The following is an 11,626-nucleotide window of genomic DNA, read 5'->3' as shown; positions in this document are numbered from 1 at the left end:
TGGAACCACAAGCAGTTCTGTCTTAGCCAGGTTGAGTTGAAGGTGTCCGTCCGTCATCCAACAAGAAATGTCTGTTAGACATGCTGAGATGTGAGCAGCTATCGTCGGATCATCAGGATGGAATGAGAGGTAGAGTTGAGTGTCATCAGCATAGCAGTGATATGAAAAGCCATGTTTCTGAATGACCGAACCTAGTGATGCCATGTAGACAGAGAAGATAAGTGGGCCAAGAACTGAGTCCTGAGGCACCCCAGTAGCTAGATGTTGCGACTTTGACACCTCACCTCTCCATTAGACATTAGCACTTTTGCAACGTTTTACCAGGGTGACTCATATCTCTGTGGCTCGAACAGTAGAGCACAACTCTCACTCATGGGTTTGATTTGTATAGGCTTATTCACACTACACCAACAGATGCTGACCAGCGCTATAAGACATATTTGTTGGGTTTTGTCAGATCAGTGTCAGATCAGACCAATGCCTGCATCTGTTGTCGTGTTTAGTCTGTATTTGTTGGGTTGTGGAATTTCTGAGAAGTGACAGACTGTAATCTGGTGATTGTCTGCATTGGCCATCGTCTGTCAGTGCTTTGTGAAGTTATTTGTTGTTTGTTTGTTATAAAGTTATTTGCATTTCTATCTGTATTCAGATAAAACCAAATGTGGGCAGGGCTTAAACCAGAAGTTTAACTGTACTAAATGAAAAGCCCATTTTAAATGTCATTTTGTTGCCATTATAGTTTGCATATAGCAAATATACCTTGTATAATTCACAAAATTGCTTATTCTTGTTTTCTTCAAAATGTATGTAAATATATTTAATAACTAATTACAACAATAATTCAAATAGATTTTCATAACTGCCTGAATGTTTAATAAAAGGAAAAAGTTATTTAGTAGAAAATGTTTGTTTGTTTGACATATCAAAAAATAGAACTTTGTGTGTGTGTGTGTGTGTGTGTGTAATAAACAAACTTGTTTATCTTTTGTCAGAAAAAACAGGAAGAAGAAATCAACATCTCCAGAACCCAGCAGTGTGTCTATGAATAGTACAAGATCCATGTTTAATCACCCTACATTCAGTGATGGGACAGTGACCTCTGCCCCACAGTTAGTATAAATATTTAGTTCCTGCTTTACTGTAATTCACCTTGGTTAAATAATGGTTTAAGAAACCCAATGAACACTAAATGTTCTCCAAAATATACAACATACAGTATACAATCTACACTGATATGTTTCGTAAAATGTTCAACAGTCATTGTAATTACTGTTATTGCCATTTTTGCTGTTCTTTCTTTTAATTTCAGCATTGTGGAAATAGATGATACAATTGCATCCCACTTCCAGACACACATCAGGCAGGAAAGAACTGAAGCAGTCCTGCAGAGAGTCAAAGACCAGCACAAAACCAGCATGAAGAACAAGTATGGCTGCTTATTTGAGGGAAACAAACTACAAGAGAATGAAACCCTCTTGAACAGGATCTACACACAGCTCTACATAATAGAAGGAGAGAGAGAAGGGGTGAATGAAGAACATGAGGTTTTACAGATGGAGAAATCATCCAGAACACAACACTCACAACACAATCCAATAAACTGTAATGACATCTTCAAAGCCTTATCTAAACCAGGATATGAGGAGAAAGATAAAATCAAGACTGTTTTTACTAAAGGTATCGCTGGAATTGGAAAAACCGTCTCTGTGCAGAAGTTCATTCTGGACTGGGCCGAGGGAAAAGCCAATCCGGATGTAGATTTCATGTTTGTGTTTCCATTTCGAGAGCTGAACTTGATTCAAGATCATCAGTACAGTCTTCACAGACTTCTGCTGGACTTCCACCCTGAACTTCAAGATCTGGACTCAAAGATTTATGAGGAAAGTAAAGTTGTTTTCATCCTAGATGGTCTGGATGAAAGCAGAATAACACTGATGTTGTCAGACACTGAGAAAGTTTGTGATGTGAATGAGTCTTCATCAGTGGGTGTGTTGATGTCAAACCTCATCAGAGGAGATCTGTTTCCCTCTGCTCTCATCTGGATCACTTCCAGACCAGCAGCAGCCAATCAGATCCCATTCAATAACATTGACCGTGTGACAGAAATTCAGGGATTTGATGAGCCTCAGAAGGAGGAATATTTCAGAAAGAGAATCAGTAACGAGTTAAAATCCAGCAGAATCATCTCACACATCAGAAGAGCAAGAAGCCTCCACATCATGTGCCACATCCCCGTCTTCTGCTGGATCTCATCCACTGTGCTTCAAAACCTCCTGAAAGAAGATCTGAGTGCAGAAATCCCTCAAACTCTGACTGAAATGTACATCCACTTTCTGCTGATTCAGATCAACATGAGGAACCAGAAGTATGAAGAGAGAGATCCAGAGAAACTCCTGCAGTCCAACAGAGAAGTGATTGTGAAACTTGCTGAAGTGGCTTTCAAACAGCTGATGAAGGGCAATGTGATGTTCTATGAGGAGGACCTGATTGAGAGCGGCATAGACATCACTGATGCCTCAGTGTATTCTGGGATTTGCACTGAGATCTTTAAAGAGGAATCTGTGATTCATCAGAGGAAAGTCTACTGCTTTATTCATCTGAGCGTTCAAGAGTTTCTCGCTGCTTTCTATGTGTTTTACTGCTATTTAAGCAGCACCATGGAAGCCCTTAAGACTTTTGGTTCAATGCATCAAGATCTGGACTCAAAGATTTATGAGGAAAGTAAAGTTGTTTTCATCCTTGATGGTCTGGATGAAAGCAGAATAACACTGTTTTCAGACACTGAGAAAGTTTGCGATGTGAATGAGTCTTCATCAGAAGGTGTGTTGATGTCAAATTGTCCAGAGAGATTCAGGAGTTTGTGAAATCAGACAAACACACAGAGAAGAAACTCTCTCCATCTCACTGCTCAACAATCTCCTACATGCTTCAGATATCAGAGGAGCCGCTGGATGAGCTGGATCTCAAGAAATACAACACATCAGATGAGGGCAGAAGAAGACTTATACCAGCTGTGATCAACTGCAGAAAAGCTCTGTGAGTGTTTAATCATGTGCAACAATGAAGAGTCTCTTCTGAATGGAATTGTATTTTCTGTTGTTTTGCTTATTTTTTGGCATGTCCTGATCTGTTTTCCAATTAATTGTAGAATGGGGTTAAGAGTTTAATTCACATGTGTTCTGCTCTGTTTCAGTCTTGCTGGCTGTAATCTCACTGCTCAGCACTGTGAAATTGTGTCATCAGCTTTACAATCCTCGAACTCTGTCCTGAGAGAGCTGGACCTGAGTAACAATGACCTGCAGGATTCAGGAGTGAAGCTACTCTCTGATGGGATGAAGAGTTCAAACTGTCAGCTAGTGATACTGAGGTATTGTACAACATTAGACATTTATAATTTCTCAAGTTGTTGTCAAGGCTGCAGGTCCGTCCTTAAGATCAGTCATTGCCAAACACTTTCCCTCTTCCCCTCTTTCTGCCCAGTTAAATCTTTGAAATCAAGCTGACACAAGAGGTGAGGCCAGTATGAGGGGTTTGCCTTGATGTCTGACTCAATGAAAAATACCTCAGAAAGGCCTTGTCTTCAGATTACACTAATATAATAATAAGTGTACAAACTATTTTCTTTGGCATAACCAAAGTTCAGCACTCAGCGTTGTGTGTTTAATTCGCTATGTCAAGTTAAAAATAGTTATTTTAAAAGAGCCTGTTTCATTTTACTCCTCCTGGCTTACACTCACTTTAGAGTGAATGTTCTGTGTCTGTCTGTATGATGCATGATCATGACTGATCATTGTTTCATGATCTTTGGTGTCCCTTCAGAGTATTCATGAATATACAGTACCTTGATGTCATGAGAACGGCAGTAAGGACATGCATATTGATTTTAAACTGAGATCAGCAATGATTCATCAAGTGTTTGAGAGTTGAGGGCTTCACAGATGATGTAATCGTCACTGTTTTGTTTGGACCATGCAGAGCCTTTCAGGATCCAACCAGGACTTCGAAAATGTAGGTTCTTTCTCTGACACACTCTTGCACATTTAATGACAACAAACAAAGTATACAACTGTTTTTGTCTGTCTTCTTGTGTTCAGATTTCTGTGATCTCACATTGGATCCAAACACAGCAAACACTCAACTCATTCTGTCTGAGAACGGAGAGGTGAAATATGTGGATCAGCAGCAGCCGTATCCTGATCATCCAGAGAGATTTAAAGATATTCCTCACATATTGATTTTAAACTGAGATCAGCAATGATTCATCAAGTGTTTGAGAGTTGAGGGCTTCACAGATGATGTAATCGTCACTGTTTTGTGTGTCTGTAGGTTGTCTGGCTGTATGGTGACAGAGGAAGGCTGTCAGTATCTGTCTTCAGCTCTGAGTTCAAACCCCTCACACCTGAGAGAGCTGGATCTGAGCTACAGTCACCCAGGACAAGCAGGAGTCCAGCTGCTTTCTGACAAACTGGAGGATCCAAACTGCTCACTAAAGATACTCCAGTATGTCGGGTACAATTTAAGAAATCTTAATGTCTGCAGCACGAGACAAAACATTGCTTAGAAATCAAAATCATAATTTCTTCTCATCTCTGCATGCACTAATTAGATCTCTATGTTACCTCAAAAAATGTAGTTGTACCATAATCTTTAATGGTGTTTTTATATTTTTACATAGAAGCGTTTTACAGTGAAAGTACAACATGGACAGAGTTGCTCCGTTCCATAAATCTAAAATGGACAAAAATTGTTTGCTGAAAATAAAACTGTAAAAGGCAATGAATTAAAAAATGTAAAGAATTTAAAGACAGATGTGTGTGTGTGTGTGTGTGTGTGTGTGTGTATGTGTGTGTGCGTGCGTGTCATTTTAGTTTGGACCATGGAGAGCCTTTCAGGATCCAACCAGGACTTCGAAAATGTAGGTTCTTTCTCTGACACACTCTTGCACATTTAATGACAACAAACAAAAGTATACAGCTGTTTTTGTCTGTCTTCTTGTGTTCAGATTTCTGTGATCTCACACTGGATCCAAACACAGCAAACACTCAACTCATTCTGTCTGAGAACGGAGAGGTGAAATATGTGGATCAGCAGCAGCCGTATCCTGATCATCCAGAGAGATTTAAAGATATTCCTCAGGTTCTGTGTCGAGAGAGTCTGACTGGACGCCATTACTGGGAGGTTGAGCGGACTGGCTGGGCTCGTATAGCAGTGGCCTACAAAACAATCAGCAAAGAAGCGACTGTTGGTAAGTTTGGATACAATAACAAGTCCTGGTGTCTTTTCTGCACTATTGATGGATTTGTTGTCTGGCACAACAATGTGAGCAACAACATTCCTGCTCCTTCCCCCTCCTCTAAAAGAGTAGGAGTGTATCTGGACGTGTCGGCCGGCACTCTGTCCTTCTACAGCATCTCTGACACACACACACTCACACACTTACACACATTCAACGCCACATTCACTGAACCCCTCTATGCTGGGTTTAAGGTTTTTGATTCCTCACTGTCACTGTGTAAGATCACACAACAGACAAACAACTGACTTCTACTTCTGTCCTAATCACGGTCATATGACTGTTTATGAAAAGATTTGTTGTATGAGGTATATAATTTGAAATAGTAAATGCATGTTGTACTTTCAAATGTTGTTAAACACAAATGTGTAAAATTACTATGTATATTCAGTCCCACTTTATGTTAGATGACTTTAACTACTACTTATGTCAAAAAAGTACTTATTGTGTTGATGCTGTATTGCAAAACACTGTTGCTGCTACTGATGTGAGATACGGGTGAGGTTAAGGACAGGTTTTGTGGTATGGTTAAGTTTCAGGGTGGGTTAAGGCATAGGGAGAGGGTCAACAGTGTAATTATAGACGTAACTACAGAAATTTGTAACAGAAGTAATATTTATTATATATAATAGAGCATATTTAAGAGAGCAAACATTCATTTGTGTTGCACGTCATTCATGCTGTTTCTTTATCTTTTCCACATTACTTCCTACACGTATATAACATAGATGTACTGCAATCATTTCAATCATTTTTATGTTATTTTTCTGTTACTGTGTAATCCTAACTGTATGTTGAGTGCTGTGTTGCCTTCACAAGTAAATTAGAGATAAGAGAAAGAGAGAGTCTCCATTTCAAGGATTTATCACAGGATGATGTTGTGAAGCAGTAATTTTTGTTTTGGTATAATAACACTTGTTGAATTTGTGTAACTGAACATGGAAACTGATGTAACTAAGATTATTCAATAAACTCTAATCATTTTTACTATCACTTCATTTCCTGCTTTCTGAACGCACCTGCCTCTGTCTGCTTTTGGCCTGCCAGAAAGTAAAAAAAGAAAAAAAAAGATTAATTTTTGACTAATTTGATATGTGTGGTATTTTGAACTGCAGAGTCACTGAGATCCTCCTGTCTTCTCAGAACCGAATATGAGACAAAAGTGAATGAACCGGTTTCTCCAGATGTATGCTCTATTCCTAGTGTGTTCACTGTAAATCTGCAGTGTTTAATGTAAATATAAGAGCATTTTGTCCCTTTCTATCCACAGAGTCCAGTCTGACATAATACAGATCATCACTTTCATATACTGTCTAATTAATTAATAATGTAATTTAGATTCTGTTCCATTCAATTCATTTGATGAGCACTTTTCACAGTATATTGTTTCTTTACGGAGAACAGATCCTTCTCAGAAGCTCCTCTGGCAATTGAATTGACTACAAAATTGAATGACTACAAAAACAAATTCTTCTTCACGGAAAACTTCCACATATATAACAATGACACTGAAATATGACACAGCTGACTAAGTGGTTTCAAAAATGTTAATGATCATTAATTTGTCTTATATACTTAATTGCAGCATAAAACACTGTAAACAAATTAAGCTGTTTCACTCCCTAATTCTTAGGTAAGAATTTTGTGCTTCTTGCTAATTTTAACCACATATTTGTTATTAGTGTACATAGTGTGCTCTGATGTACTCTCTCCCTCTCCCTCTCTCTCTCTCTCTCTCTTTCTTTTCCTGTGTATTATTTGGATTAAATACACCTCTTAGTTCATGAGAAAGCAAAGTAAAAATGAGAAAAGTGAGTATAGTAGAAAAAGTAAAGCATTAAATTATTAATACGTATACTGTTGTTGTATTTGATGGGTATTTGTATTATTATTATTATTATTTTGTAAAGTTGCTTTGAAATTCTATGTATTGTCAAAAGCACCAAATGCAAAGTTGACTTAACTGATGATTCTCCTTTATCTGCTGCATATTTATTAATAATTTCACTGTATCCATCAGTGCAGCTCTAAGACTGAACAATAAACTACTTGATAAAACGTATTTATCTGAAACTCATTCATCGCTCTGTACTAACTGAATAGTGTGTAAACGGGATTGTTTTTGAATACTGTTTTAATTGGGCTGTGTTGGGATGTATAAAGTAAACAGTGGGCCCCAAAAATATATTTAAACCATTTTAGGAGTAATATTATTACATGCAGTGGTATCAGAGACTTCATTAAAGATTTGTGCCGATTAAATAAAAATCGACAAATTTTAACTCAGGAATTGAGGTTAAAGGCTACTAAGACTCACACAAAAACAACCGTTTCATAATTAAAATACAGGTGTCAAATATCATTACATATAGAACATAGAGACAATAAATCAGCAGGTTGCCTTGCAATGAAATGTAACAGGATCCAGAAAGGCTAATTATGTATCAGTGTACAATTAAATGAAGTGCTACAGATACTCTACTAGTCGAGCATTATTAAAACAGGCAGTTATTCTGCAATCACTATGTTAATTTACATTTTAGAGGTATGAAGCCCAAGTCAACTTTAGACAGACCTCACAAAAGACTGAGAATGTCTCCATCTAGAGGTGAATGTGCAGCATGACACAGAGACATTTCATTGCGAAGCGCTTCAATAAAATTTGGAGAATCATAACTCCCTGACAAGTGTTTTTCCAAGAGTGTGTCTATGTTCTCTTTGAAAAAGAAGTCCACGTAATCATACTTTTTAAAAGAGTACCTATACTTAAGTGTAATATACTTAAGTGTGAATGTATTGATTTTAGACACGTACTCTGACCTTTTATTTACAATAAAATGAAAATATATTATAGTTTAAATTTTATATTAAAGGCAATTGGCTGATCTTTAGAATGTTTCTGACCAACTATAGGACTTAAAGGGATAGTTCACCCAAAAATGAAAATTCTGTCATCATTTACTCACCCTCATGTCGTTCCAAACCTGTATGAGTTGCTTTCTTATGTTGAACACAAAAGAAGATATTTTGAAGATTGCTGGTAATCAAACAGTTGGTGGTTGCCATTGACTTCCATAGTATGTTTTTTTCCTACTATGGAAGTCAATGGCAACCACCAACTGTTTGATTACCAGCAATCTTCAAAATATCTTCATATCATCAACACCATATAAAATATTAAACTTGATATTTATAATAACATTTTATTTAAGGATTCGGCTGATGCGCCGGTGTGATCACTTGCATTTTTTCCCTGATAGCAGCGGAAAGATTTTAAAATGCTCTGTCATTTTTGGTCATACAGATTTTGGTCAAGACATCATTAGACAAAGTAACCTAAATGATCTTATTTGCGTACACTCACAATAGCAGCAAAGCACTGTGCTTTTGTAAAACAAAGAAAACACACAGGATGTGCCTTCTGCCTTCTGTCTCCGTGAACTTCATTTTGGAGTTGCCACAAAAATGAACCGAAACGCTTTAAAGAATTAGGACCAGTGGTCATGAATTAATTTAGCAATTTCTGTATTGCATTAGTTTTGAATATTTCTCATGGGCATTTAATAATTATTGACTGAAAACCTGCTTAATAATTATGCACACCTGAGTTTAAGGCATTTTTCACTTCCAGCCCTTGTTAACAATTTTATATCACTTATAAATGATTAAATACAAAATTAATAGTAGTTACTACGATTGATGTGGTTTGGAATTGGTAAAATGTGCTTGGAAAAAATTATGACCATATCAACTTGCATAATAATTATGTACGGACTGTATATTTTTCATAGTGTCTTCATTTACTCCACAATCAGGGTTGATTGCCCAACAGCCGCATCACATTTTTGGTGTAAATCACTAATTTCTGTTATTGGATGACTTACTTAGGCCTAATAAATGCGCAACACGCGAAACATTTAATCAACATATCAATCAAGAGGAGAATTTCAGGGCTAAGGAGGTAGCTCCATCAAGTTTTATCTCAACAAAATCTGACCAATAAGATCTAAAAGCTGCTGAATTTGCTGCTGTGGTGTTTTTTTTTTTTTAAGAATTGCAGCTTCTGACATGGTAGCCAGGAAACGTCTCAGGTTATGTATGTAACCATGGTTCCCTGAGCAGGGAACGAGACACTGCGTCCTCTAGGGGTCGCTATGGGGAACGCCTCGTCGTGACCCGTGTCTGAAGCATACATTGAAAAAACACCCAACAACACGTAGGCCGGCGACAGCCCAAGACGTCACTACCGGTGCGACTATAGTGTAAATAGGCCTTTACTTAAAAGGAGGGAACGAGTTAGTAAGTTGTGTGCACGATTTTTGTAAAAGGAGGGAACGAATTATATTATACACATTTTTTTTCCTGCATGTCATGTGTGGGGCTCCGTACATAAGCCACTTTAAGCGTAAAAATATCCACTTCGATTAAGGTGCGGTTGTCTTAGACGTAGGCTATAGTGTTTACGACAAGTGAAATGCAAGAAAAAAAAATATTTTCCCCGGTTGTTGTTTTAGAACATTAAGCCCGCTCCACTGCACTACCGTTGCGCTCATGTCTCGCGTCTTTTGCAGTGTCTCGAAGCACTGCCTTTTAGAATGTCCTGCGACGGGCCCCCCAAGAAACCGGGGCCCCCACGCACCGCGGGGGATGCGGGGGTGTCCCGTACGCCACTGAGTTTGATGAAGCTGAAGTGCCATAAATGCATTTACACTGCAAAATTTCAAATGCATAACTAATTTTATAAGATTCATGTTTTACATATTTTTTTAAACACAAATAAATGTTGAAAAAATGCAATGATACTTTTAAATATGACTAAACCACCAGTAGGTGGCGGCAAATGTCTGTTTTAATGAGTCATTTATTCATTCATTCAACCGATTCATTGAAATGGCTGATTCATTCAGAAACGAGATGTCTGTTTTAATGAGTCACGCATTTATTAATTCATTCATCTGATTCATTCAAACGGCTGATTCATTCAGAAACGAGGCAAGTGACTGTCCTTATGAATGGGCCACTGAATCATTGACTCACTCGATTCCTTCAAAAACGTGGATTCATTCAGTACCGAAAGACCGCTGTGTGTTGCTCGGAGACACACAACAGTCCTGCTGTGGCTTTGATCGGACCTATTTTCGTCAGCGAAATTGAGCAAAAACAGTCAATATTTTTGTCTAAAATCTAAGTCACTTAACTTCTTGTTTATTGAAATACTTAAACTGAGTGACTCTTCATGGGTTGGAGGTCAAACGGAGCCATCTATGATTAGTCCTCAAACAGACGAACGACAACAGAAGCTGCTAAACATCTGACCGCTGAGAAAAACAGCTTCTCGTTTCATAGTCAAATATGCAAATATGATCCTAATCAGTATTTTTTTTTATAAAGATTCTTAAATAAAGACACATTTGCTTGAGAAAAAACAATGACTTCAGATATGAAGCCTTGTTTACTGAAAAACTTATTAAAATTAAGTAAGTTTTTGCTTAAAACAACAACAAATATCTGCCAGTGGGGTCAGAAAAGTTCCGCTTAATTCAAAGGGAAAGCAAGATTATTTTTCTCAGTATTTATGTCTTGTTTTCCAATCGAAATAGCTAAATGCTCTTAAATCAAAATACATCTCACATAATGACGGAATGATAAATAGTTTGGTTTTCTGAAAAAATGCATCAAAATCACACAGATTTATGCTTAAAGGAGAAAACATCTGCCATATGGAGGACCAAACCTGCAGAAATTAAAAATAAATAAATAAGCAAATACATTTATTTTTGAGTTTAGCATTTCCTTAAACATTTTCCATTTGGCCACCAATTTATTTTATTTATTTGACTACTTTCATCACACGTTTAATTATTTATATACGTATTTAAACAAGAATACGTGTATTTACACACACATTTATTTATTTATTTGCTTATTTATTTATTTTTAATTTCTGCAGGTTTGGTCCTCCATACCTCACACATTCACTCAGGCTGTGCAAGCCTCATCTGGCACGACATTAATACATTATCAGTCGCGTTTACACTGAATTCAATTAAAATTAGAATCATTCTCAAGCGAAACAACATGTTTACACGCGACTGTGAGTGTGTGCTTGGCTGTGACGTCATTGCCGGCGCCGCTGGCAATAAAAGGATCGGCTCGGAATCGGCAAGACGTGAGACTGAACGGCCGGTCACCGATCTGGGCTTTTCATGCGAAAAATCGGCCGATTCTGATCACTGGCCGCTCAATCGGTGCATCTCTAATACAGTTATATACATAAAAATATAAACCAAGCAGCTGTATGTTTACCCTATGTAAATAAGAGGTTGCATAAAC

At 37.5% G+C, this 11,626-nt stretch overlaps 1 protein-coding gene across 1 annotated transcript; it reads left to right on the top strand.

Moving 5' to 3' along the window:
• The first annotated feature begins 1,379 nt into the window (after positions 1–1,379).
• LOC107709941 (NACHT, LRR and PYD domains-containing protein 12-like) lies at positions 1,380–5,541 on the top strand. Its single transcript, XM_016514611.1, has 6 exons — positions 1,380–2,721; positions 2,808–3,036; positions 3,194–3,367; positions 4,327–4,500; positions 4,869–4,915; positions 5,003–5,541. Exons 1-6 carry the CDS (start codon positions 1,416–1,418, stop codon positions 5,539–5,541), a joined length of 2,469 nt encoding a protein of 822 aa, XP_016370097.1. The 5' UTR covers positions 1,380–1,415.
• Positions 5,542–11,626: the final 6,085 nt, after the last annotated feature.

The sequence above is a fragment of the Sinocyclocheilus rhinocerous genome, unplaced genomic scaffold, assembly GCF_001515625.1.
Source record: "Sinocyclocheilus rhinocerous isolate Xijiao unplaced genomic scaffold, SAMN03320098_v1.1 scaffold2792, whole genome shotgun sequence".
Classification (NCBI taxonomy): domain Eukaryota; kingdom Metazoa; phylum Chordata; class Actinopteri; order Cypriniformes; family Cyprinidae; genus Sinocyclocheilus; species Sinocyclocheilus rhinocerous.
The sequence above is the reverse complement of the archived record's forward strand: the minus strand, read 5'-3'. Positions and strand labels throughout refer to the sequence as shown.

Coding starts and splice junctions, on each gene's coding strand:
- LOC107709941 (XM_016514611.1), top strand. CDS start 1,416: ATGAAGAACAAGTATGGCTGCTTATTTGAGGGAAACAAACTACAAGAG. Junction 3,368..4,326: donor TGTCAGCTAGTGATACTGAG/GTATTGTACAAC, acceptor GTGTGTCTGTAG/GTTGTCTGGCTGTATGGTGA. Junction 4,501..4,868: donor TGCTCACTAAAGATACTCCA/GTATGTCGGGTA, acceptor GTGTCATTTTAG/TTTGGACCATGGAGAGCCTT.